The sequence below is a fragment of the Coturnix japonica genome, chromosome 2 (genome assembly GCF_054131305.1).
Source record: "Coturnix japonica strain WE chromosome 2, WE-NBRP24, whole genome shotgun sequence".
Lineage (NCBI taxonomy): Eukaryota > Metazoa > Chordata > Aves > Galliformes > Phasianidae > Coturnix > Coturnix japonica.
This window is the reverse complement of record NC_140664.1, coordinates 109,360,119-109,387,903: the sequence shown is the minus strand read 5'-3', so window position 1 is coordinate 109,387,903 and position 27,785 is coordinate 109,360,119. Positions and strand designations below refer to the sequence as shown.

At 38.4% G+C, this 27,785-nt stretch overlaps 1 protein-coding gene and 1 long non-coding RNA gene across 4 annotated transcripts in view; one reads left to right on the top strand and one right to left on the bottom strand.

The window, feature by feature from the left end:
• Positions 1-192: 192 nt before the first annotated feature.
• On the bottom strand, positions 193-8,688 carry LOC146762118 (uncharacterized). The gene is made up of 3 exons (XR_014942975.1): positions 7,804-8,688; positions 6,391-6,493; positions 193-239 (listed from the first exon to the last, which is right to left on the bottom strand). It is a non-coding gene; the product is annotated as an uncharacterized LOC146762118 (long non-coding RNA).
• A 23-nt stretch (positions 8,689-8,711) lies between these two features.
• Positions 8,712-27,785, top strand: part of TAX1BP1 (Tax1 binding protein 1) — a 47,371-nt gene continuing 28,297 nt past the window's right edge. For all 3 annotated transcript variants that reach the window (XM_015853731.3, XM_085538437.1, XM_085538436.1), the window contains exons 1-5: positions 8,712-8,786; positions 10,009-10,192; positions 21,950-22,052; positions 23,701-23,888; positions 24,617-24,775. In XM_015853731.3, coding sequence (XP_015709217.2) covers positions 10,016-10,192; positions 21,950-22,052; positions 23,701-23,888; positions 24,617-24,775 — 627 coding nt within the window. In that variant the 5' untranslated portion in view covers positions 8,712-8,786; positions 10,009-10,015. The remainder of the gene's footprint in view (positions 8,787-10,008; positions 10,193-21,949; positions 22,053-23,700; positions 23,889-24,616; positions 24,776-27,785) is intronic.

Genomic DNA, 27,785 nt, shown 5'->3' with positions numbered 1-27,785 from the left:
TGTTAAGCACTATATGCAATTTGTTTTCATTTTTATGCTTTAACTCTTAACCTTTGTGCACAGTAGTTTATTTTTACATTTCACATGACACAAATGCAATGAGGAAGATGACTTTGGTTCAGATTTAGATGAAAAGAAATCCAAAATAAATATTGCTACATGTGATGAATGGTTAGTACTGATCATGCTTACTTGATTTTGACCATTGTGAATAGCTCCCCAACTGTCAGTTATTGACACTGTAAAAGAAAATGAACATGGTAAGTCAACATGAAAAAGCAAAGTGGAAAAGCAACACAGTAAGATGATCTCAAAATTTAGGGTCCCATATAGACCATGTGAATTGAGATACAAGCTAAGAATAGGAGAAGAGGAAAAGGTAACAAAAAAAGCAGTGATAACAATATACAATGCAATTATATATCTGCAGTGCAATTAGTCAGCTAACAATACAACTGCTTGCGAGTAGCAGTACAACATCTCACCACCTGCTGACTAACACCCAGCTAATCCTTAAGCAGACAACAGCCCTCAGCCAGCTCCCCACAAAGCAGTACAACATGTACCTAATGAGGCTTAACAAGACCAAGTGCAAGGTGTTGCTCTTCCATCAATGCAGTCCCAGATGTGTACAGACTGGGAGAGAAACTCATTGAGAACAGCTCTGCAGAGAAAGATTTGGGGGTCCTGGTGTGTAAAAAGCCAGACACAAGTCAGCAATGTGCACCTGCATCCTGGAAGGCCAACTATATCCTGGGCTGTATTAGAAGAGGGATGGCCAGCAAGGTGAGGAAGAGGATTGTCCCCTTCTACTCTACTCTGCCCTTGTGAGGCCCCACCTGCAGTACCGTTTCCTGGGGCCTCTGGCACAAGAAAGATGTGGAGCTGTTGGAGGAGGTCCAGAGGAGGGCCACAAAGGTGAACAGAGTGCTGGAGCACCTCTCCTATGAAGATAGGCTGAGGGAGCTGGGCTTATTCAGCTCTTTTGCAGTTTGTGACACTTTCTGCCTACTGCAGCATCAGTGAGGGGGGCAGCTTCCTGATCTCCAAATTTAATGGCTATATGACACCAAGGAGCACTTTTGATTCAAGTCGGTCCTCAGTCCTCAAGAGATCAGTTTTCTAGATTGCATTTAACCTGGGATCTTCATTTATTTGGATGCATGATACTTCCCGAACATAACACAGAGTTAGCAGAAACAAACCAAAACAAGACTTTTAAAGAATAAGGGAAGAAAAAAGAAAGCCAGCACTCATTCTTCTGTGTGAATTTCTGCCCACAGCATGTGTTAAAGCCAAAAGGCCCCTTTATCAATTTTTATGCATTTGGACAACTCCACACAAGAATGAATTGTCATGTTATCAAAGGCCACAAATTATGATTTAGATTTAGCACTAAGCTTGATTATCTACTGCTTAGTTACTAGCACATAGTTACTATATACAATGCTCTACAACAAACCTAAGTTCAATAATTTATTTTAAATGCATCAAATCAGAACATTTATATAACCATATAATTATTAAAAAAAAAGAAAAAGAAAAAGAAAAAGGAAAAGAAATTGTAGAGCTAATGTAAGAACTATTGAACTATTGGCCAATTTCTTTAAGGCTCACAGCATGCTTCATCTGTGCTGACTGTGATATGAATTTCAGTAGAGCAGAGTCACAAGAGCATCAGTCACCAAAACAATAGGAACATTATGTAAAGGTCAGAATTTAGTGTTGGTGCTCTACCCACCCACCACTCCCCTCCAAAAAACAAAAACATAAAGGGAGAAGTGCTTTGCTTTCCTTAAAGGCAAACCTTTTGTTAATGCACAACTTACTAAAGCAAAGAAGTAATTTCCTTTTTGTTGTCTGTGCTGGGAGATACAATATGAATATACATTACAAAGATATGTTGAGTAACCAGAAGCAACCAGTTACATCCAGTAAGATGTAAGAAATACATGTAGGAGTTTTCTGTTAAAACATACAGTACTAAGGCTAAAACTTGGCTATGGTATTAATCCTAATACCAATATTAACAAAAAGTACTGCTAATAATACTATTAGTAATCAATACCACTGATTACAAATGGATCTACTCTGGACTCTTTGAGTATAACTAAATATAATTGAAATGCAAATCTAGTCTTCTGTGCCTGCCTTTTGGTATCTGGTCAAATATAGGAAAAGATACACAAGAAAAACCACCATGACCAGTTTTCAAAATCCAGGGATGTTGATTTAGGGAAACTGGAGTTTTCTGTGTCTTCCTCAATATTATTGCTTCTGTAAAGTGGACGTAGTATGGCTGCTTATAGACACAAACTGAACCTGGACAAAGAAGATGGACAAAGATTAGACAAAGAAATATTTTCCATAATGGATTTGCTTGAAAGAAAAATACCTTTTGAATGGTTTGGGTTTTTTTCCCTTAGTAACACATTATCTTCACTGAACATGAAGTCAAGCTGTGGTTTGTTACTGTTAAAAATGAACATAACTGTATCATTATCACTAGAGGATATATAATCCTATTATCATCTTCTTGATAAGCAGTGACAACGTTGTGTTTGTAATAGCCTCCAGAGATATAATAAATCTAGCCAGGGAATGTCAGCCTGGTCCAAGACAGATTAAATGTAGAGAACTGGAATATAGTTCCCAGTAAACAAACACTTCGAGGTCAGGAGGTCATACTTGCTCAGCTGTACTTCATAAGCCCTATTGGAAATAACTTTCATACCATCACTGAGTATACTTCATGCTACCTAATAATACTGAGGGCCAAGTACTGTTGAGTTAGAAATGATTTCTTGGTTAAATATTGAGTGTAAAATGATCAAGAAACAATATGTAAGTGGCAAATCAGTATGATGTTAGACATCCAGAGGGTGCAGTTCATGAGATCTCTTGTGTGGGGAAAAGAAACTAATCCCACTCTAAAACTTGTGGAAATTCCCATTGCCAAATGAGCTGGATTTGGCTCTGCATGACTGTGAATAATAGAGCACCAACTAAGGTTAACTATACTTGAATGCAGAAGAGTATTAGGAAGAATATACAGCCAAGGAACTCTCTCATGGCAGTTGACTCATTGCCGCAGAGTGGGGACTGCAAGTCAGCAAAGGTCTGGGAAGGAGAGAGAGAACTGCATGCTGAATTTGCTTTTGGCATTTCTTCTGAGAGAAAAAAAATGCCTGTATTTTGAGAGTCCTAAAATAAATACATATCAATGTTCTGCTTAACATGGATAAAGTTTCCAAAACCTTTTAAGATCACTTGGTGCTTTTCGGAGGGACCTGAACACCTCAATGGCCTTGTTTCAGGAAGTGGCATATTTCTGAAAGACCGTGTGCCATCAGCAGATGCTATTGACAAGCACAGGCAGGGCTGAGAGGTAGATTTCAGCTGACACTTTAATAAAGCCTCAAAGAGTCCCCTTTAGCATAAACTCGGTACATTTAGGACATGTGGATGTACAGGCTGAACGTAGCACTGGTATGAAATACATTTCAAAACCAGATTCTAACTGTGGTGTTTGTATACAAAACACTATTTACAGGCCCAGAAAATTCTTGCCATATAATAAACCAAAGCCATATGTCATGGCTGTGACATTACTGCATGTTTAAAAGGCAAAGAGTTGTTACCCATGTTAATAATGTAAGGTACATTTTGATTGAAAGAGCCTGTTCTATCACACAACAAGCAGCAAATTGCTGTCTGGACATAACTGCTAACTTTGCTACCTTACAATGTAAAGTACTTATTAGTGAAAAAGAAGGTCCTTTGCTAAATACATTCCTTCTTGTAGAGCACTGCAGAAATGTAAACACTGCAGAATTGTTTTCATAGTCCTTATACAAGGAAGATCATTGCAAAATACAATTTTTTTTCAAAAAAGGTGTGTGGTAAAATAGTTTGCATTTCTAAGTGAAATTGTGCTCGATGAAATAAAAGTAGGAAAACCGGATTACTTTTTGTATTAAAATTTGCATAGAAAATCCAGTATATTCTGATCTGTTCAGTGTTAATAGGCAGAAGGACAGTCAGGAGGATGAACTAAACACCAATTATAATTTCAGTGCTGCATTTCCTAGTAGTTGATACGAGAATATGAGAATTCCTTATGTCAGAATTAAGAAATCTAGCAGCAGGAGGACTCCAGATCTGTTGGATGTTTTCTATACAGACAGGAACAAAGCAGGCTTAGACCATTCCTCAGAGCAAATGTGGGGCTACAGAGAAAAGCAGGGCTGGCTGTCTCAAGTCCCAGGTCAGGCACAGCATCACTCAAATATTCTCATATTATTTGAGAAAAATATATACTATTAGAAGAAAACAGGAGAGCTGTCAGGCTCCTTATGGATAGAGCCTGTACAGCCACTCCTGTGTGGTGTCAGTGATGGCAGCCAGCACAGAGGGGAGCTGGAAGGGGATACAAACAGCATGCTTGTATGGCTATGGGGAGTGTCTTTCTGTTATCCATCCTCAGGGCTGAGGGCTTTGCCCCGAGGGATAAGAGCTTAGAAATCTCCTTGCTTGTTTGTTTCCTGCCACAGGCAGTTTTCCTGCCTCTGAAAACAAAATGTTGGTCATTTGGGAGCTTCCTATTACTTTAGGATGGTAAAGATAAAAGGCTGGAAGAAACAATAAATCTACCAAAGCACACAAAGCAAAGGTATTTACCTGTTTTGTATCTGTTAAGATTTAAGTGACACCTACTCAGTGGTCATGCACATGCAGCTCTGTGTGTGCTTGTTATAGGTATGCTAAGGGCAAAAAAACCTAACCAAACAACAACAACTAAAAACCATCACAAAAAAAAAAACCCAAATCCAAACCCAACCTGCTAACATCATAAATAAGAAATGAAACACTCCCCCAGACCTGGGTCTCCAGTGCACGTATATTAATTACACACCAGAGAGTAAAGCCTCAGTGTGTGTGCAAGCATTTAATTTGTTATTTGCATTTATTAAAAACATTCCTTTTCGCTTTAACAATACAGCAACCCAATAGTGAAATAGCAGCAATTCAAATGCAGTCATTTACAGACATGCGGTTTCTTGTGCCCATTGTACAGTGCAACGCTGCCAAGTCTCACACCTCAGGAGTAAGCTCTTGCTCTCTCCTCTCTCTGACACACGCGTACATGCACACACATACAAAATTTACATGTCTGCTCTCACCTACAGTCTATTGGGAAAAGCCACAAATTTCATCAATCTCACCCATACAGATCTTGGCAGCTTTTGAATAGCTTTTTTTTTTCATCACCTGCAATTAAGTGTTGGAAAAGAAATCCAAAATATACACAGAGAAACTTTCTCCTTAATAGGAAATGTTAGCAACACTGTGTGATTGCTAATACGTTCCAAGGTTTTGCCACACCATCTTACTGGAAGGCAAAGTCCATATGCTCTGTGATTAGATTTCCTTAAATGCTGGGCAATTCAGTGTTGTCAGCTGAAATATAAAACATTATTTATAACTGTTTAACTGTTTTAAGAGTATATTTAATAGCTTTCTGTAACATGATCTTAAAGAAGTTGATTAAGTGTGCTTTACAACGTGACCAGAAAGAGCTTCCGATTAGTGACATCGATCTATATATTTTACATCTCACATGGCCCATACTCTTAAAAGTTGGGAGTGTTTAAATAGGAGTTGAAGTAAAATGAAATCAAATCATTAGAACCTAAACGTTTCCTTACCGCACTTCATCAATATCAACATGTCGTGCCAATAGATTGAATATCCACAACATAAAGTAACTTTCTCTGGTCATAAAAACTAGAAATACACAATTTTTCTGTCACTCATTCAAAGCAGAGATGGGTCTCAGGGGAATAATACAGATCTGGATCCAAAACTCATCATGGCTTTGATTCAGGCCGTAATACCAACAGTAAACAGAAATACAACACACTCTTAATCTGAATACAAGTTCAAATGTAGCCAAGGTTAAGCACACGTGACAGGGACACAGTTCTGATTTCAAAGCAGTAAATTGCTACCGGAGCTCACAAGTTAAAAAAGACAGTGTGGTTATGAAAATAGTAAATGATTACTATACTTGTAAGACTGTTTCCCAAGAGTCTGCAACATGCTCCATGCTTCCCATGGCAATCCTGGTTAGTTACTGCTTAGACTTTTTATTCCTCGTTCATCTTATGCCTGAAGAGGGACTTGTGCAGGTCTCACACTTAGCAGAGAAAGTCTCTGTATAATTACAAAGCAGAGGGATTTTTACATCTTGGTCTCTATTTCCAAATCCTTCAGAACTTAGTATTGCTCCAATCCAGTTTCGGCATTCACGTATATTTCTACCCTATTTAGATGTGCAGTGATAGAAGAAGCAAGGGACAAAATGGAAACACAAGGGTCCTAACTGACCTGCTCTCATTAGAGCTGCTCCAGAGGCCTCTTCCAATCTCTGTGATTCTGATTCCATGGAATAGATAGGAAGAACTGTGTCAGAAATATGCTTGATTTCTTCCTTAAAACAATAAACATAACATTAAACATTGACTGTACACGCTTAAGAGAAAAATTCTGGTATACACATCAAATCTATTATAAAATACTGCTGAAACAAAAACAATTTCCTGTGTTCTTGAAATCAGTGTGGTTGGAAAGGTGGGAGTCAGACTAAAGACAGGATTACTGCCACCCTACCCGTAACAAGCTTTTCTAATTGAATTAGCGCATTAGTGTTAGAGTCTCACACGACAAGGCATTCACCAGAAACACCATCATTTTTCTTAGTGTTACAGTATTAAATACAATGCAGAGAATATAAACAATAATAGAAAAAAAGTAGTATACTGCTCAAGAGCTAGTTTCTTAAAAGATTTGTATTACACAAATGAATTTAAAGAGTTAGCACCTTGTAATCTCTGCCTAGAAAAATTCAGGTCAATTAAGGCACTCAACCCTTAATTCTAACACCTCTGTATAAGAGAGATATGGAGCTCTTGGTATGAGTTTAGTTAAGGGTTTCTAAAATGATTAAGGGTCTAGAACGGCTCTCCAATGAGGAATGTCTGAGATAGCTGGGCCTGTTCAGCCTGGGGATGAGAAAACTCAGGGGGGATATGATCAATGTGTAATTGAAAGGAGAGTATCAAGAAGATGGGACCAGACTCTTCTCAGTGGTGCCAAGTGATAGGACAAAAGGCAGTGGGCATGATCTAAAACATTGAAAGTTCTGTCTGAACATAAGGAAAGACTTTACTGTGAGGATGATTGAGCAACAGTCATCCTTGATGAGCTGGAACGGGTTGCATGGAACAGACATGGGGACACAACCCTGGGTAGGGGCTGTTAAGGGACCCTGCTTGAGCACTTTGTGAATAACTTTTTAAAATTGGGAAACAGAGGATATTCCCCCCCCCCAGGCTTTTACTGTAAAAACTATGTTAGCTGCGAAAGAAAGAACATCTTAATTTCAAAACTCCCAGTACATTCCATAAAGTAACAACATAATGAGAGTCAGTGAAAACAAAACTACTCGTCTCATCACTGTTTATACTTCCCAGATACTGGCTGTGAAACTGAAGTTCTTTCAGAGTCAGAGCCCATAGCAGAACAGTGTCTTGTGACTCTTAGACAACCTTTTATCACATCATGTGGTGCAAAGAGCAGTGAGAAGAAGAAATGGAGGTTATAGATAAGACAGAATAGCTCTCCCCACCTCCTCAGAAATATGTATGGCTGGTTATTGCACCAATTTTGTTTACCACTGCACAAATTCCTTTGGTCTTAAGGAAAAAAAAGCCTTGTACACATACTTCTTGTGTCTTCTACCTGAAAGGAGGTTGTAGCAAGATGAGAATTGGCTTCTCCCAGGTTACTAGTGATGAGAGGTAGAGGCTTTAAGTTGTGCCAGGAGGTGTTCAGGTCGGATGTTAAGAAAGATTCTTTCTCAGAAAGAGTGAAGCAGGCTGCCCAGTGGTGGTGGTGGTGTTCAAGGGTAGCTGTGGTCCTGAGGGACATGGTTAGAGGGCATGGTGGGATGGGCTGGTGGTTGAATTGATGATCTAAGTGCTTTTTCCCAACCTTAATGACTTCATGATTCTAAAACAATATATTGCTTTCCAATGGAACATATGAATAACTTAAGGAATTACTAGTTATGTCCAGAAATAAAAAAGATTACTTAATAACCTGTTGTACAGGTTACATGTGAAGACGTGAAGTTGTTTTCAGACAACCATTCATGACTGAAGAGTTTCTGTGCTCCAGCTTAGCTTCATTAGGGGTGACTATTACAAAGCTGGCAATCTTGCCAGATACTCAAATCAATAATGTGGTCATTGTGCCTGTCTGTTGAGAATGGAAATAGTGATGAAACAGCGGCGGTAAAGAGGTAAAGGTGATTTCAAAGACTATTTGAGGTAGTGGTCGTGTTGGGTGTACTGGGAGAAGTCCGACACACCAATGGTGGTTACTCATCACTGAATTCTGTTCCTCATCTCTGCTGTTCTGTAAGAGCTACAGCTTGGCGCTGGACAGAGCTCCAGTAGAATCTGTGTTTTTATGAGGTAACATACTTTGCGAATTCATGCAAGCAGGAGAACTGTGAGCTTTTATCTCACTCCTTGTTGGCTCAGCGACAGGCACAGCCCCGAAGCTTTAAATCCGCAGCTTGTGAGACGCAAACTGGTGTGACGCGAGCAATAACGAGCGGGCAGGGCCGGGGCTGGAAGTGACGCGGGCGGGCGGGGCTGCGTGGCGCTGATGGTGGAGGCCCCATGTTGATGTCCCCGGCGTCCTCCGCGCCTGCATAGGTAAGGGGCGCTGCGGGGCGCAGCCCAGGGGGGTGGGCGGGTTGGCAGCCCCTTCCCCGCCGGTCCTCGCCACCCGTTGGGGCGGGCAGGGATGTGAGGCGGCGGGTGGCTGCGCTGCGCCACCGGGAGGCCCCCCCCCGCCTGTACGGGGATCAGCTGGTCGGGGCGGCCTGTGTAGGCCTGGATCTGGGCTGCAAAGCAGAGCAGTCTGCAGAAGTCGCTTTTTTTTTCTTTTAGCACATTCTTAGAATAAACTTCCTAATTTTTTGAGGAAATCTATTTTAAAAAAATTATATTCCAGTGTTTTTTGTTTTTTTTTTTTCTTACCAAGGTGATGAAAATTGACGTGGTTTGTTTCCTTTCAGTGTTGCTTAGCTTCATATAGTAAGGCTGTTCTGTTTCTTTTAGGTTAGCAGAAACTGCAGCTTTGTACTTGTTAATAATTCAGAGAGATGGACCCTTATGTTTTGCTTTTGAAGCATCTTGTGGTGCTGTAATTTTCAGCACAGTGTATTCGGAATGAGGTGGTGAAGGGAAAAGCTGACGGGAAGCTTTTGCAATCCAACTGAATTAGTGCTAATCCATCCAACTGCATGCAGACTTGAATGTCTGCGCCATCAGTTCAGTTGTTATTAGTAAAAGTGCAAGACTAAGGGTATCTATGTTTAAAGTGGGGACAGCAAATGTGCTTCCAGTCTGCTGACATCAGAAGAGAGGAGAAATAAAATAAGGAAAAAAAACCCCAAACTGTTTAGATAATCTTTCTCCTTTGTTAAAATGTCTTAAAATGAAGCTTTCTTAGTTTTACTGAGTGGGGAACAACATTTTATTTATGAAAATACTGTCAAAAGCACTGAGAAGTACGGATTTCCCTGAAGCATCCAGAGTCACTAAAGACATTTAATTAAGTCATAGCTAACCCTAACCCTGCCTCATTTTCCCACCACTTTTATTTCCTTCTTTCTGGTACTCAGTTTATCTGTGCTATAGCAGTAGGGGCATTCAGTTAAGTGGTGCTTTCTCTTTGTTTTCATTTCATCACTGAGATGACTGCCTGAAGTGATTGTTTTGGAGCAGTGCATTTTGGTGGGCTCGGTCTGTAGCTGGTCTGTTGTCAGACTAGAGGAGTGAATTGTTTCCCTGTCTGGTATCTTTTGAACAGGTTATTTTTAACTTAGTTCTTCATGATATTGAAGTAACAGCTCCTCCAATTTTGTTGCAGATCAAACATGTCATCCTTTCAAGAAGTCCCATCTTCAGCTAACGCTTTACAGACATCCAATTTTGCACACGTGATTTTTCAGAATGTGGCAAAAAGTTATCTGCCGAACACACACCTTGAATGTCACTACACTCTGACCCAGTTTATCCATCCTCATCAGAAAGACTGGGTTGGTATTTTCAAGGTAAGTAAAACTTAATCTATTCATGTTTTTCACTTGTTCACTGTCTTCTCTTAACCAGTTTCTAATAGAGAAATCGAAAAATAATACTTTTATAAATGTTAGAGGAAGCATCACAGTGTGACGTCACAGTCTGAGCTTTTAACGGAGATGAGGCTGGAGTGATAAGTACAAATGTGCTGGAGTAAAGGGAAGCCATGATGTGGTAGAGAATTAAATGGAGATGATTTGGGAGGAATCATTGGATTTTTAATAATATATTCAGTGACAACAGTCAGTGAATTGTGAGAGGGTGACATTAGCTACAAGCAGGGCGATTTCTCTGGTAGGAACTGGTTAAAAATACATCCATGTATTTTGATGACCTGATGTGTTTTGACAAACGGGAGTGTGACTGAGCGTGCTTGATGTTTAGTTAACAGTGCGAAGGAATGGAAGAAAAGTAAGAGACTTGATACTATGAGACTAAAAGTCAGAAGTTTAAAGAGAGTGCTGTTAAGGTTACACAAGCATTTTGGTATTATTTACATGTATCCTGAGAAATGAATGTTGTGGTTCTGTGTGTATCAATCTAAGTAAGGGAGGCAATTAGGTTCCTAAAAATACAGATTAGATTTTTTTTGAGCACAGCAGAAAATACAAAATGTTTTTTTCAGTGACTGCTTGTAACGCTATGTCCAGTGTACAGATATGCTTCATTTCACTGTGTATGATGATAATTTCATAAGCTATTGAGGTATGAGGTTTTTATTCTACTTCGATAGTTGCAGGCAATATAGCTTTAGCAATTGTTTGGGAAACACTTTGAGCTGATGGAAGGTAACACGGCTGTAACATATCTTCCCTTTCTTTTACTTATTTCTTTTCTTCCTCCCCTTTATGTGAAATAGGCACTTGTGTGATGAACAAAGTCAGGGAATCGATTTCAGGTTCAGACCAGCATTTTGGGAGTAAATTATTTTTAGTGGGGAATTCCACAGCTGAATTTCTAGTCCATCTCATTCTCATCACTACGAAGGAAGGAAATGTTGCAAGATGGGGAAAAGGGCGAAAATTGTTTTCTGTTTGTTACTACGTGTTATGAATATACTGTCTTTATATAGTTATAGTGCAGTGAGGTAAATGAAGCCAGCTGTCCTACTACATCTGTGCTTATCAGTGTATATGTGTGTGAGTAATGCTTACAGTGAATAGTTTGTACCTTACTACATCTTCACAAAGACATTTTTTCCTGTGAGCATCGTGGCATTGATAGTTCTAATGTGTACTACTGTTCTAGGGATCAATGGCTTCGGCTGTATTCCTTCCTGTGTTTGCACATCTGGTTCACTAAGAACTTTTTTCTGATTGTATTGAACAAAATTTATAGGTACCTCTTTCGATCTGAATGAAAATCATTAACTTAAAAGTCCAATTCTTCAGCCGTAGTGATTTCTTCAGTAAACACTGTATCCTTGTGTCATCCCACTTGTTTTTCTAGTCCAGCTGTTTATGCAGCTGCACAGCAAAATGGATCAGGGAAATGATCTGATTGAAAAAATATTATTTCTTCTCCCTCAGCTTTTACCATCTTGTTTCCCAGTTGGTTTTATTCCTCAGTTTGTTTACTGTGAGATGCAGTGGGCAGCTCTGATGTTGTCACTGTGATGGAAGTGAACAGGTTAGGAGAGTGGGGAGGGAGAGGAAGGTCTGAGCCTGAATAATTGGCATGGCTGCTTTGTGTGGAATGACAATATAAGTTCATTTTTCAGATTTCTCTAAAGAGCAAGTGGTTCTAGAAACAAAAACAGATTTCATATAGTAGATCTTAGATTCCAGCTTTTGAGTTTTTAAGTATTTCCTTAGTTTCCACATGTCAAATGTTTTCAGTGCAAATGCAATTGCATGTGTGGTTATTGTAACTGTCCTACTTTGTGCAACTTATGTAAAAAAGTGATATTAAAATTGGAATCCTTTGTAGGAACCAGAAGTTAATGATAAGTCTTTCTGTGTGGCTATTTGTTTTATTTATTTATGGAATTTCTTTGCACTTTTCTCAGTCTTTTTCACTTGGTGTGTGCTCTTTCCACTTATTGTTTGTATCTTTTATAACACCTTTGCACTTCTGTGTTTCCAATTTTCTACCTCTACTGGATATTTTCCTCACTGAACTTTAATCCATTTAATACTATGATACTGTAATGAATTCAGTGGAAGGTACCACAGCTGGTTCCTTCATGTTTGTGGTGGTTTAATTACACATATCCTCTTCTCAAGGCTATTTTACAAAGCAGCTTAAAATAAGAAGCCAGGGCAAGATAATATACTACTTCACTGTTGTCAGCAGACACATCAAAAACATCTTGTTGGGAGGTAGAATAGGTCTAGAACTGAAGGTCTAAGCCAAAGATTTGTGCCATACAACATTATTACAAAGAACTAAAACAATCCCCAAATGTGTGACAGTTCTGAAATTTAACACTCCCATGTATGTGCTACAGATGTCATGTTTGGGGTTTTTTATTGTTCCCAGTGATCAATTTTGATGCCAAGCAAAAGGAATTTCTTGCTGTTGTTGCATATAGAATTGTTTGCAAGGGAGTTGTCTATTGTTAATGCAAGCACAGTGTTCATATACTAAGAAGGTGATGTTGCATATGCAGCGAATATGGTACAGCAGGATATTTCAGTTGTACCAGTTTTCTTACAAAGTATGTCTGTCTAATGGACGTGCCCATTGAGCTACACCTTTGGCAATAACTTGGAGGAAAAAGAGCAGTAATGAAGAGGATGTTACCCTTATCTTTGTCATTTGTTTTCAAGTTCTGAGTATACAGTCCTTCTATTTTTTTGTATGTACCTTTCTTTTTCTTCTCTGTTTCCTATGGGATGTTTTTGATTGAATTTCCCCGTCTGCTGTTGTTCATTTCTGCTATTTCTTTTCTGCTGTTGTGATGTTCTGGTGGGTCATTTGTGATCGAGCACTAGATCTTGATCAGTTTATCATTCTTGTTACAAAGGGGAAAAAGCCCCAACAAAACAAAGCAGTTTTACAGTTCGGTGTTGGTCTAGTGCTTGGCATGTGCTTCCTTAACCCGAATTCCTTTCTGTGCTGTTTTATGGGAACTAGAATTTGAGATCTGCTTTCCCTCTACTAAGGGATTCTGTGCAGAAGAACCCGATGTTCCTAGAGTGCCTGAGGGGAGCATGTTGTTGTTCTTGGTAGGTTTCATAGGAGATCTGTACTCCCGGAATGCTCCAAGCTCAGCATCTCCTTCTTCTCCTCCCTTTCTCTTTGATGGGTTGAAATCTGGAAGAGCCCTTAGGGTATTCCAAATTCCAAAAACCTTTGAAATGAGGGAAGACAATTAGTATGTGTTCTGCATCTGTTTGCAAAAATTGACTGGCTGGTAGGTGGTCCTCATCTCTGGATGGGAAGTCTACAGTTTGTTAGTTTATTTTACAATAAAGCGAAATAATCATATGGCCACAAGATATATATATATATTTTGCATTATTAATATATAATGTCCAGATTTGCAGAAGTGTTTGGAAAAAAAACTTTTTGGCTTTTAGGAAGAATTGCTTATGCCTTCATCTAGGGCATATGTGTGCAAGTTGGCCTGACAGATGTTCATTGTGCAGTAGATGAAGCTTTACTACACATCTCAAAAGCTCAGTAAAGTAATTTTATGGACACGATAAGGTGTATTGCTTCAAGAGAGCAGAATTATAGGTGTATGTGTTTGTATACATTGTAATAATATCTAGGTTTCTGAAGATATAACTTTGTAGAGGTCACCATGCTGGAAAGACCTGCAATATCAGGTGGGGTTCTTACTTATTTTAATATAATGCTTTCAGTTGTGCTTCATCATTAACTAATTAAATCTTTTCTGTTCCGTGGATCCAATAGTAATAATATGTTTTTAAAGTGATCAGCGTTGCTGTTCTGATAGGATCTTGACTTTAATTATAGATGTACTTTTGGTATTGACTGCCACTATATACACCTAGGGAAGAAAAGGAAATTTCATTTTTAATGTGCACATTTTTAATATTCACAATCTAAAAATGATGTTCTGACCTTCTGGTAGCTTAAAGTATGGAAAAATGAATAACCAGGATTGGGAAGATATTGAAAGGTTATTTGAACACAGGAAGCACAGGCTTGCTTTGAAAAGGTGCTCATTATTTAGGAGGTCATACCTCAGCTACTGTTTGTGCATCAGTGCAGTATGTGTGTTTACGTGCAGATTAATAACCTGTCCCTTCAGTGCACTGATTTATAGCAAACCTTGGAGTTAACTTATCTATGATCTGTGAAATTTGCAGTGGATTGACAGGATGGCTTACAGATAGTCTTGTCACAACACAACAACCAAGCTATAGAAATGCTTTTTTTGCAGTCTTCTGAGTTATTTAGTCTTCTTTGAACTTTGAACTGCAAATACCAGCATAACTTGTGTGAGCGGTTTCCAAGTCCTGGTTATGTCATGGGTTGATACTCTAGATAATAATTACTTCCATATCTGCAGATCAGTATATGGCAACAGCTGGATGTGTTACTGACCACAGTCATATTGAAATACATTTTTTTCTGGCACGGAATCATCACTGCGCAGCACGACATGATAGATACAGGAATGTGTAGTGAACAGTATGTCCTGTTTTTAAAATAGTAGGGAAAGAATTACTGTAATTCTGAATGTTTTGAGAATTACTATGTTCACCAATAATAGTGGTTCTCTTTCTTGTTTCATTTACCTTCTTCAGAAGGACGTATCTCAAATAACAGAAATATCTATCCAACAAGTGTTTCTAAAAAGTAGTCAATTGTAATGTCATTCGGTTTGCTCAGTAGATGGGTTCACATGATGCTACTTTAATGAGAAATTATCATCACAGAATCACAGAATTGTAGGGGTTGGAAGGGACCTGTAGAGATCATCGAGTCCAACCCCCCTGCCAAAGCAGGCTCCCTACACCATGTCACACAGGAAGGCGTCCAGGCGGGTCTTGAACATCTCCAGAGGAGGAGACTCCACCACCTCCCTGGGCAGCCTGTTCCAGTGCTCCGTCACCCTCACTGTAAAGAAGTTCTTGCACACATTCGTGCGGAACTTCCTATGCTGTACTTTCATCCCATTACCCCTAGTCCTGTCCCCATGCAATACTGAAAAGAGACCAGCCTCACCACTATGGCTCCCACACCTCAGGTATTTATAAACCTGGATCGTGATCGGGTGTCATTAATTACCTAAAAATATTTGCTGTAGTGGGCTTGTGCATTAAAGAGACAAGTGACATAACAAAATGGTCAGTAGCTGGTGGCAATTTTGAAATGAAAAGGTTGTGCCAATATTGTTTTAGTGAAATATGGTAAATTAATATTTTACTTGAACCCAACCACTTTTTTTCCCCCTACTTTTTCATTCTTATCTCTTAAAGTAAACAGTAACTTTGTTACTCTTTGATCTGTCATAACGTTTCCTTGGACAGTCATTTACATGTGTACCAGGTTTTCTTTTAGAGTGTTCATATTTTTTCTGTATTTAGTTTGATTTATATGTAGTAAGAGAGAAAGTTGATCATATGGCCCAGGCACTCCGTCAATGTCACTTTCACATATTCTTCTGAACTTCGAGATAGAAGTACAACCAACAAGAGATGATGATAGGTTGGGAACCTGATAGTACCTTGATACAGCAACAAATACCATATGTTCTCAATAGCCTGAGTTAAAAGGTTGCCTGTACGTGTTTGTAACATTCAGCAGAGATGGACAGCTTTGGGGTTTGGATGTGATTTCCTTCTTTCAGCGGAGTTCACTGAATACTTGCAGTACTAAAGAGCACTTTGCCAAATTATATTCTAAACTGCATAGTTTCCTTTCCGAATAACAAAAAGGGATTCATTTGAACTCTGATAGTTCTTTTAGAGTTGCATCATGTTAGGTATGTACTATAAATGCCCTGTTGGACATGTCAGTGTTGCTTCAGCTAAACAGGTCTTTCCTGGATCTGCTTCTTTGGTCTGTTGGCAGTACACGTGCTGTGTAGTTAGGTAAGATACTATCCAATGGAGCAGAGTGAAAGCTGCTGTTCTTGTGGTTGATGAGAACTGCTGGAAGAATGAGAAATGGCTGAATGAGCCATTTACTCATGAACCCATGTACTATTATGGCTTTTTTTATTCCTTTGCATCGTTTGGCTTATTAGTCAGCTGATTTTTTGTTTGTTTTTTCCTACCCTCGTGGTGGAAATGTGCTGTGGGTAAAATGTAAACATGGAGGGAGCTAATGACAATGAGAGCAAAGGGACTTTTGTATGCAGGGCAGCACAGAAGCACAATTTTGACAGCTCTACCTGTTAGTAGAAGGAAGTGCTGTGTGGTGCGGGTATTGCAGACAGCTGAGTCATCCCCACCCTTCCAGCCTGACTTAAAAGTACTCAGTGTTCATCATCTTAAGTTTACCAAACTTCAGCATTTCCATTGTGAGTACAGAACTGGTTATGTAACTAAAAAGTAGCTTATGATGTCTTCAAATGAAACGAGGCCTTTTGCTCACAAGTATCAAATAGAATGCACGGTTTGCTCTATAATGGCCTATTAAAGCTCTCTATTTTATGAAAGGAAAGTGAACTACGTGAGTATTGTTTGAGTGACACATTGCACATGGTGATGTAATCGGAGTATGACATTGGTAGGACACATGGTGTTTTGGCTGTGTGTTTTGTGTTTGGCTTGAAAACGTGGGTAGAGGTGGTTGAAGTAGGATTTGGATTCTGGGCTGTTAATTTATTAGTATGTGGAAATGGACATTAGAATATGCACACAAATAGCTGCTCTCTAGAAGGATTTCTGAGTAAAGGTTATGAGAATTAAATCTAGAGAGAGGCTGGAAGGATGTACAAAGTACTAGGTTAGCAGCAGAAACTATAAGATAGACGTGTCATATATATATGTATGTTAGTTTAGGGGAGTTGCATCATCTAAGTCTCATTTTCTCTTTTGGCTGAGAAATAAGAATGTGAGTATTTTTTGAGTTTTTAACTGTGAATAAAGAACTTTGAGGGCCACAAAAATGATCCAAGGGATGGAATGCCTTTATGAGGACAGGCTGGAAGAACTGGGGATGTTCAGCATGAAGAGAAGTCCAGGGAGAACCGAGAGCAGCCTTCTAGTATCTAAACGGGCTGTAAGAAAGAAAGGTACAGACTCTTCAGCAGGCTCTGCTGTGGCTGGAGAAAGGGAAATGGCTTCATACTCTAAGAGGGAGTCTTTAGTCTTGTACAGTGAGGGTGGTGAGGCACTAGAACAGGTTGCCCAGAGAAGTGATTGATGCCTCATCCCTGGAGATACTCAAGGTCAGGCTAGACAAGGCACTGAGCAACCTGACCTAGCGGTAGGTGTCCCTGTTAAATGTAGGGAGTTGGACTAGGTGACCTTTAAAAGTCCCTTCCAACTCTAAGAATTCTATCATTTTAACTTTGTTTTTTCAATTAATTTCTTTAAAAAGTAGTGGCATCATTGCAGCCTGTCAGTGCATTGGAAATTGGATGGTGAACTTGAGGTCAGAGTTCGTAACAAATCTTGTACACAGTTTGACAGGTTATTATTTTTCTCTTCTTCTAAAATTCAGAGGGTTTTATGCCAGAGTTCTTGCGTGTCTTATAATGTTTCTGTGCTTGAATGGGAGTACTGTATTATTTGCTGGTGCTTGTGCTGTGATTTTGCTTTAGAATTATAAACTGTGCCTTTTCTATTCCTCCTTGCTCTCAGGAAGTTCCTGATGAGACTTCTCATTTTAGATTTCTGGGGGGAAGCAAGCATATCTAGCATATCTGCTAGTTGTATACTTGCTTTGCACTTTGGAATTTTGGGTTTATGTCAGTAATTGATGATGCGTTTTCTTTTTTTCAGCTGATGGGAAGTTACTTTCATTAAGGGAATCCCACTGAGTTCTGGCACAGCAACAAAGTCTGTAGCTATTTTGATGTAGATGCTGTCTTGCCTGATGGTGCTTTCATATTTATAATATTACTCTATTTTTTAATATTTTTAATAGAAAAATAGTTGTTTTCAAGGTAAAGATCCTTGACTTACAACATCTGTTACTTACTTTTCCATTTATTTTCTTCTCAGCGTATGATTACTTTTGTTTTACTCCTTGTTTCTTTCACTTAAGAAGTAATCCTGTAGAGGGGAGTAAACTCTTCGAAAAGGCTGACAATAGCAGGACTAGGGGAAATGGTTTTAAGTTAAAAGAGGGAAGATTTAGGTTGGATGTTAGGGGGAAGTTCTTCACTAGGAGAGTGGTTAGGCCCTGGAACAGGCTGCCCAGGGAGGTTGTGGATGCCCCGTCCTTGGAGGTGTTCAAGGCCAGGTTGGACGGGGCCCTGGGCAACCTGATCTAGTAAATGTGTATGTTTGGTGGCGCTGCCAGGCAGGGGGGTTGGAACTACATGATCCTTGAGGTCCCTTCCAACCCGGGTCATTCTGTGTGATTCTGTGAAGTATGGATAATAATTGTTTAGTAGGAAGAACATGAAGTAATGTTGCTGACTTTGCTGCACAATACACAACCTCCTCCTTTCTTAATTTGTGTAACTGAGGATTATGGGATTTGTTCATGTTTTCTTCCTTATACTGTCATGTTTTTATATCTGTAATTCCTGGCAGGGAAGCCTGTTTTCTGAAATCCCATGTATGAAAATAATCATTGAGAGATCTGCTCATGCAGATAACTTTACATGTGCTTTGTTACGACGTAGTTTCTAAGAGTCAGAAGTGTGTAAGATGGGAGCTTTGGTAGAGGAAGTGGATGATGAATGACCAGAAATAGGGGAAGTGAAGGGAGATAATAAGTGCCTGGTGAACTTCCCAGGGTATTGCCCACTGGCTTCTGATGTGTCGCAGTTCTTTTTTTACCAGTAACCCACATACTACGTGTGAAAATATGTTACCGACTCAAAAACAGGCCAGAAGTGTTGGTTAATTTGCTTTCTACGTAGTTGGTCTTTGTATTCATAGAATCATAGAATGGCTTGAGTTGAATGGGACCTCAAGGGTCATTGAGCTCCTGCCTCCCTGCTGCAGTCAGGGCTACCGTATCTAATACCAGACCAGGCTGCCCAGGTCCCTATTTTTTTTGGTAATTTCAAATTAAAATAAATTGAAATTAAAAATTAAAATTACAAATTACAAAAACAAACAAACAAACAAACACCAAAACCCAACCAATTTTATGTGCATTGATATTAGAAATATTCATAGTGTTTTTGGTTTCAGGGTAGATGGTATTCAGTGTTTATATCCTCTGGATTTTGCTCCCTCTCACTTATGTTTTCTGAAGTGCTTGATTATCAGAAGGAATTTCCATTTTACTCAGGAAATCAGTGTATGTATTTATGCTGATTTTTTTCTTTTTTCTTTTTAATTTTTTACTGTTTTTTTCCCTTCATTGTTTTTAAAACAAAGAAAAACTGGAGCACTCCGAAGAGCTTGAATTACTCTGTTCAGAACAAACAGGGTAAAGAATTTGTTTCCCTTTTAAAATTAAAACAAACAAGAATCAACAGATATCCCCCTTTCCTCCCCATAACACCAGTTATTGAGAATCGAGTTTCTATATATAAAAGTTTTCTGTGCTGTAGGGCAGCAAATAATGGTATATGTTCCTTTTTACAGAGGTGAAAGCAGCTTCTGTGAAGAAAGGGGGATTTGCATCTGAATGAGATTTGGAAAGATGACTAATGTGAAAAATTTGCAGAATATTTTTCCTGTGGATGTTTATTACAGAAAAGTTGCTTTTGTCCCCCCCAAGTTACCGGAAGAGCTTTCCTTCCTATTTCTGAACTATTTTACAATGTGGGAATAACAGCCCCAGGAGATCTCATTTCATTTATGCCTTTAAAAGTTCCTCAATGGGGGATATCAGAGAAATCTTCAAAACTTGGGCTAAGAATAGGCTTGAAGTAGAACAGTTGGTTCCATTTTGGTGATTGTGTCAAGTCAGCCCAACTTCTCTCTAACGAATATTACCTTAAAAAAATGTTTATTGTTAACTTTCTTTTACTTTTTTTCCTCTCCTTTCTGAAATGTAGGTAAATTTGGCGGATCATTTGTCCCTTGTTTTTCTTTACTCCAGGACACCATCCACAGTTACTGCAAAAACAGTTGCATCATCTTTGTGACTATGTTTTTGATATTTTCTTCAGTGCAGTGGAACATTTTCTTCTCCACTTCCACTATGCTATTACTGTTCTATTTGTAATACACTCTACTTTGGGTTTCAGGCTTAGATGTGTGTACGCAATGCTACAAACTTGGGGTAGAGTGGCTGGCAAGTTGCATGGAGGAAAAAGATCTGGAGAGATTAGCTGACAGCCTGCTGAATGTGAGCCAGCTGTGTGCCCAGATGGACAAGAAGGCCAATGGCATCCTGGCTTGTATCAGAAATAGTGTGATCAGCAGGAGCAGGGAGGTGATTGTCCTGTTGTATTCAGCATAGATGAGGTCACAGCGTGAGTACTACATTCAGTTTTGGGCCCCACACTACAGGAAAGATATTGAAGCCATGGAAAGTCTCCAGAGAAGAGCAATGAGGCTGATGATGTCTCTGGAGCATGAGTCTTATGGGAGCACCTGGGGGAACTGGGGCTGTTTAATCTGGAGGAGGCTCAGGGAGACCTTACTGCTCTTTACAACTTCCTTAAAGGAGGTTGCGTTGAGGTGGCCTCTTCTCCCAGGCAACAGCAACAGGACAAGAGGTAATGGCTTTAAGTTGCAACTTTAAGAGGAGGTTGAGTTTGGTTGTTAGGAAAAAATTCATAGAGAGTGGTGACTTATTGGAAAAGGTGCCCAGGGGGGTACTGGAGTCACCATCCTTGGAGGTGTTCAAGGAGCATGTAGATATAACAGTGAGGGACGTGGTTTAGTAGGTGTGATGGTGATGGGTTAATGGTTGGACTAGATGATCTTTGTTGTCTTTTGCAAATTTAATGGTTCTACAACTTTTATTTCAAATTTGCTGGAATACGTTTCTTTGGGGGATAACATTTCATATTTCAAGGTCTTTATGATAAACTGGAAAGCTGGCAACTGTTCATATTATCAGGGAAACTGCACTAACTTGGCTGAATTAAGTTTTCATGCTTTTTATCTTTTTCTTGCAGGTATAGCATGTTGTGTGTATGGAAGAGTGACATGCTGATTATTAATATTGCAGAAGGTGTTGAAAAAGAAAAAGAAGTGCTAGCTTAGGCCTATCAAATTTTGCGTCTTCAGTAGATAATAGCTTTTATTCCATTTCTTCTTGTTTTATGATCAACGTGTTGGATTCCGCAATAAAATAGTGAGCATTGGCAGAACCTGCTCTAGGAAAGTCTCAATATAAGCTTCTGAATTAATCTTTTTATAGTTTCAGTGTATCTTTGCAGGAAAAAGTAAATGTATCACATAGGAGGTTAATGTATACTGAAAACTGTATGGTGTTTTAATTTATATGGACCCTTTTATTACCTTAGTCCCATTTATTGACTTAGGTAACAAGCTTAATAAAATTCATGCTAAATCTTTGACATGCTTGTTAAAATATTCCTGATTTGTAAACATTGTTAAGTATCTTTTTATTTTGTGTTGAATGAGAAATATGCGTATTATGGTATGTTGTAAAGGCCAGGCTGTGATATCTTAACTATAGCATATTTTTCTGCTTAATACTTCTCTCTCTCTCTTTTCTTTTTTGTTTTGTTATTATGGTTTAATTTATTTTAGGTTGGTTGGAGTACAGCAAGAGATTATTACACATTTCTGTGGTCACCTATGCCAGAAAATTATGTGGAAGGATCAACTGTCAACTGTGTCCTGAACTTTCAAGGTGAATTTAAATAAAGCAGTACCTGCCTGTATTTTCCGGCTTCCACAGTTTAAAGAAAAAACTTATTTGTATATTAAGATATTTAGGGTTGCAGAGTAGATCTAGATTTTTAAAAGCATATTTTGGAAGAGGATTTTTTGTGTCCTTTGCATGCTTTTTTTTGCTAACAGTGTGAAGTTCATTCTTATTTTAGATGTCAAGGAAATTGTATGAGTGATTGTGTGAATCGTTATATTTTTACATGGTAATTGGACAGTGTTCACAACTGATGGAAAGAGAAGCTGGAAACTATCCCAAGGAATGTTGTTTAATCTCAGTGGCGAGGTTTTTTGAATCTTGGCATCTCTTAATGCACTGTGGCTTTGCATGTCTTCAGTCTCTGAACTTCAGGCAGTCATTCTCAATGCAAAGTAATTCTACAAAGAGAAAGAAGGGATAAATAATGTAAATGATGGTTTACTGAGGGTTCAGAGTTTCAGAGTCCCTTTTGACAGGGAGAGGAAATTGCTGAAGTTTTTAGAAGAATAAGAAACAAAACAGAAAATGGTAGACCACTCTAAAAGCTTATACTATAACTACACTTTCAGCAGCATGTGGATACCCGGTCCTCTCCCTTTCCTTCCCAGTCTCAGAAAGATGCAGTAGAACTAGAAAATGAGAGAGCAATGAGGAAAATCGAAGTTAAGAACCACCTTCTGTATTAACAGTTACATAATCTTCTCATTATTGACTGACCACATAAAAAGGAGCGGTGGCTATAGATTGTGGTCTAAGTGCTTTGGATTTAACATTAAAAGAAGAGTTTTTTCACCAAAAGAGGTGAAGGACCTAGCACATGAACAGGTATCCTGGGAACGTTTGGAAGGATAAGATTTCCATACCCTTGGTTACACAAAGCTGCAGGAGGCCAAGAGTGCTACTGACAGCAGTCTCTTTTTGAGCAGGAAGTTGGGCTAGATGACCTTCAGAACTTCCTTCTGTGTCAGGCTTGTCAGCCTGAGAAAGGGAAATAATGGGGAAAAAACACATCTGTAAAATCAGTTACCTATGGCATGAGTTGGTTATCCTTTGTTCCTTTCTAAAAAAGCAGGGACCAGGGACTGGCAGTCTAAATTACCAGTGGTGGGTTCTTAACAGAGTTAGCTTTGGTGTTTGTGTGCGAATGTGGATGTATTGCTTAAAATATAATAATAGTAATAATAGGGTAGAACAATGAAGTATTAGAGTCCTAAAATGACTACTGATATTAGCTTACTGTCTTGTTTAAAAACAATGGATTTATCTGTACTTGCAAGTAGCAATAGCTGGAATGAGATAACAGTCCTTCTATTCAATAAGAATATAAATGTCAGTTATACCTAATATACATAAGGCGATGCATGTGTATATAGTGCCTGTTAACCGATACTGTCCTAGGCTTCTGTGTCTTATAAAAAGGAAAGGCTAGGATAAATTTTGGGAGTCTAAATTAGTGAGAAGGGTGATGTTTTCCTGTTTACGGTTGTGATTGACTATGTCTGTACTGTAACACAGATGATCAGAATGATATTCCTAAGTCGTGTGGTCTGATATGTATTTCTACATGGAGACTTGCAAGTAGGGTTTATTTGTGTAGAGTATCTCTTCAGATTTGAATTTATTTTGATAGGATACTACCTACCAAATGATGATGGAGAATTTTACCAGTTCTGTTACGTGACTCATAAAGGAGAAATCCGTGGAGCAAGCACACCTTTCCAGTTCCGTACCTCTTCTCCTGTTGAAGAATTGCTCACTATGGAAGATGAAGGAAACTCCGATATGCTGGTGGTGACCACAAAAGCTGGACTTCTTGAGGTTTGATTCAGTGTTTCTTAAAATATTATCAGTTTATACATTCTTACATTTTATACATACTTATGTATGCACAAACATACGTGAATTAGAATCTTGAGGAGCAGACCACAAAGATTCTCTAGATTGTACATAAAAGGGCTGTATTTCTGGTTTGCTTTTCAGTTTTAGATTGGAATTCAGAACATGTACATGTTAGAGGAATCAGTATTTGAACAGGTTACAGGTATACCACTGCACTCAGTCTAGGCTGCTTGTCCATCGCTGCCATCTGTGCTCTTTGAGTAAGAAGGCTGGGGGTGGGGGGGGAAGACATCCTTTGTGTGAGTTTTTTCCCTGTTTTTCCTTTTTTCATTCAGAATTGCATCAACGTTGTTCCTGTGTGTTTGTTTACGCTAAGCAGCCTCTTTGTCACCAAGCTGTTGTTTTGTCTTAATTAGCTCTTCCAAAGTGACAGCAAATATACATTAAAAACACTTCAAGAGGATAAAAGAGTATAAAGTTGTTATAAAAATTGCTTTGTGACTGTGTTGTAGTACTGTAGTGCAATGGTGACATAGTTAGAGTGGTGAAACTTCAGAAATTTGGTTAAAAAGATTAAGCTGTAAAATCATGTAGCCAGAAGACACATACTTTGTGCTTCTGCTCAAACACCGGGGTAATTTGTCATCCGCTTACTGCATGGGAGTCAAAGGGAGAAAAATTACTAACAATTCTTTTCTTTTCAACAGTTTAAAATTGAAAAAATAGTTAAAGAAAAAGAAGAGCTATTAAAGGTTACTTCTGTTCTGGAGAAAGAAACGGCACAACTCCGGGATCAAGTTGAAAGACTGGAAAAAGAACTTAACCTTGAAAAGCAGAGATGTGACCAGCTGCAAACAGAGCAAAAGGTTAGTTGTTTTATCGATTAAAGCCAACTCATAATGTCTGTAATCCTGTTTTTTCAAGAACCAGTTAAACTGGGGTGAAAATCAGCTATCAAAACCCCTCAGCAGTTAGATAGACATTTACACTAGAATAGGTCAGTTCCAATTAACCTCCTGCCACTATTCCCTTTATGTCGTAAAATGGTTAAAATATTTAAGCTTTTTGGTACCAGGCGTGGTAAGGTAATCGATGACAACTGTTACCAGATGTCTGACATTTAATTGTGGAATTCATAGTGGAGAAGTAGTTGGTAGTTTAAAGTTTGCTTGCATTACCTTAAAATGAAGGATGGTTTTTCAAATAACTCTCATTAAGGAATAATTACACAGAACACAGGATATTGAAAATGGTAATAAATAAACAGTAACATTTTAGGTAAATGTTGGTATTAAAACAAAGATTGAGTCTTGGTGAGGACAAAGATAAGAAAGAACATGCCGGGAGTGAAAAGTGAACTATTGGCTTCTCTAAAAGATTTTACTAAGATCTAATGGTTCTGAAAGAGAAGACCTTAAAAATGAAGTTATAGTTGTAATTGATAATGGAAATACAAATCTAGCCTGAACCAAAGCCAGCTTAATTTGGAACTGTACACGTGGCAGGGAGTAAATGTAAACTATAACAAAGGCACACAAAAGTTGAACCTGGTATAAATATTTAAGCTGCTGCTTTTTTTAAAAAAAACAAACAAAAAACCAAAAAAACCCCAACTTTTAGGAGAAAATTAAAAACATGTGGGAGGGAGGTGGTGACATGGACAAATTTGAAGTAATGAAGCCTATATAATTTAGCTGTAGACAGCAGTTAATAGGCTATTTTAAAGTACTAGTATGTGTATGTCAACAGTTCTGCATGATACACCTTTGGTAGAAAGGAATTTGTTGAAGGAATTTGAGACATCTTAGCTTACTTTTGTTGGTCATAATGCTCCCTAGCTACAATGCTAGGGAGAGGAAATGGCAGTGATAAGATCTGTTTTAGAGAAAAAAAAAGGTGTAAAAGCCTATAAAAGAGATATTTTAATTTCAAGCACACGGGAAGACCAGTTTAAGTTAACAAGACTAGAATTAAATACTTGAAAACATGGATTTCACCTATTTGCAGAATTAGAAGATTGTTGGGGAATTGAGTGAGCTATATAGGGTACCTTCCATTGTTATTTGAAGTTCTTATTTTAAAAACTCCTTGAAAAATTGTCAGTTCTAATCCACGCTAGATCTGTAGTGCATCTTGAGAACAATTTGTTAGATGGGATTTTGATAGCTGTCCAGTGAGAGTAGTTAGGAACAAAAATGTCATGGTATTTCTCACGCTTAGCTGTGAATTCCTATAAACAAAAATAATTTCTCTTAAGATAACAGAAGGTAACAGTTAAAACATTCCTGAAGTTAAATTCTATTTTTGTGTTTTGTTGGAATGGTGATGCAGTGTGAAGAACTACACATTCCTGTTTATATGCATAAGCAGAATGCACATGCAGCATTACTCTCCAAAATTAAACTTGCTTCTGCTAAATCAAATACAGTAATTTATTTTGTTTGTCATCAGAAAGTTTAACAAACAATACTTCTATATGCAGCTTTCTCTCAGACCTTTGAAGCTAGAAGATGACTTCCCTTTTTCCTTTCTCATTTTGCCCCTACCCCAATACAAGAGGTCAAGAGGTTGTGATTTATCTTTGCTGGGAATGCTGTACAGTGGGTTAATGGATTGATTTAAAGATTCTTGAGCAACAGTTATGCAGCACACAGTTCAATTACAATAACTGTGTATGGTTTGTTTGAAATAAGTAAAGTCAGCTTATCTACTCAGCTTCATGTGACATGAATAATTATTATTGGCAAGAACCCTAAACAATTCATTATTGCACTTTGTTTTTGGTAAGACCACAAGGGATGTCCTTGAAATGTGAAGTAGTTAAAATGTAGTTCCTTTATGTAACAACAGAATGGATCTCCACCTGTGCTTAGTATGAAGTAGGTGGTTTTGATTTAGGTCTTTTTTCTTTTCTCCCTGCTTAAGTTAAATAGTGACTATTTAAATAAGTAGTACTGTGGATTTGTTCTTTTATTTCCAGCACATTCTTGTTACATGCATGTAGATTTTCAATTACACTCTAAATATTTGCTGCGTGAAAATTTTTCAACTCTTTTATTTTTCTATTTTTTAATGCTTTGTTTATTTGGACAAAGCCTTATATATTTGGAGTTCTATTTAAAAAAAAAAATGAAACAGCTTTCAATGTACTGCAGAATAAATTAAAGACAAACAGTTATTAAAATGAAGTAGCCGATATAAGAAAAATAGAGTCATTGTAAGAGCCATATGTCATTACTTTTGTAGTTTAAGAGGAAGCTATAGGGGACAGAAATCTTTATTTCTGTTAAAATAAACTTAAGATACATTTCACTCCATATAATTTTGCTAGCAATTTTTTTTTCCCTTTTTGCAAATACTTCTATCAAGGCATGCACAAATGGTACTTCTGATTAACCAGAAAAACCCTTGCTTAGTTTCCTCAGGGCAAATAATACAGCTATCTGAGCTAATATTCTCATCTTTTGATCAACTACATTATTAAACAGCACTGTATTAAACTAGTCTCTATGTGTTGGGTTGGGCTTGGAAGGGGCTGTTGACTTGTTAGGGACAAGGATACCTTCCATTAGGTCAGGTTGCTCACGGCCTCATCCAACCTGACTTGGAACACTTCCAGGGATGGGACATCCACGGCTTCTCTGGGCAGCCTGTTTCATTGTCTTACTGTTGTCTTGGAAAGAATTTCTTGATTACAAATCTAAATCTGCCCTGTTTTAGTTAAGAATGATGATTCCCTTGCCCTGTTGCTACAGGCCCTGGTAGAAAGTCTCTCTGCATCTTAGAAACTCTCCTTAAAAAAAGAAAGGTCACAGTGAGGTCTCCCCACAAAGACTCATCCAATCTCAACAACCCCAACTCTCAGCTTTTTTTTAA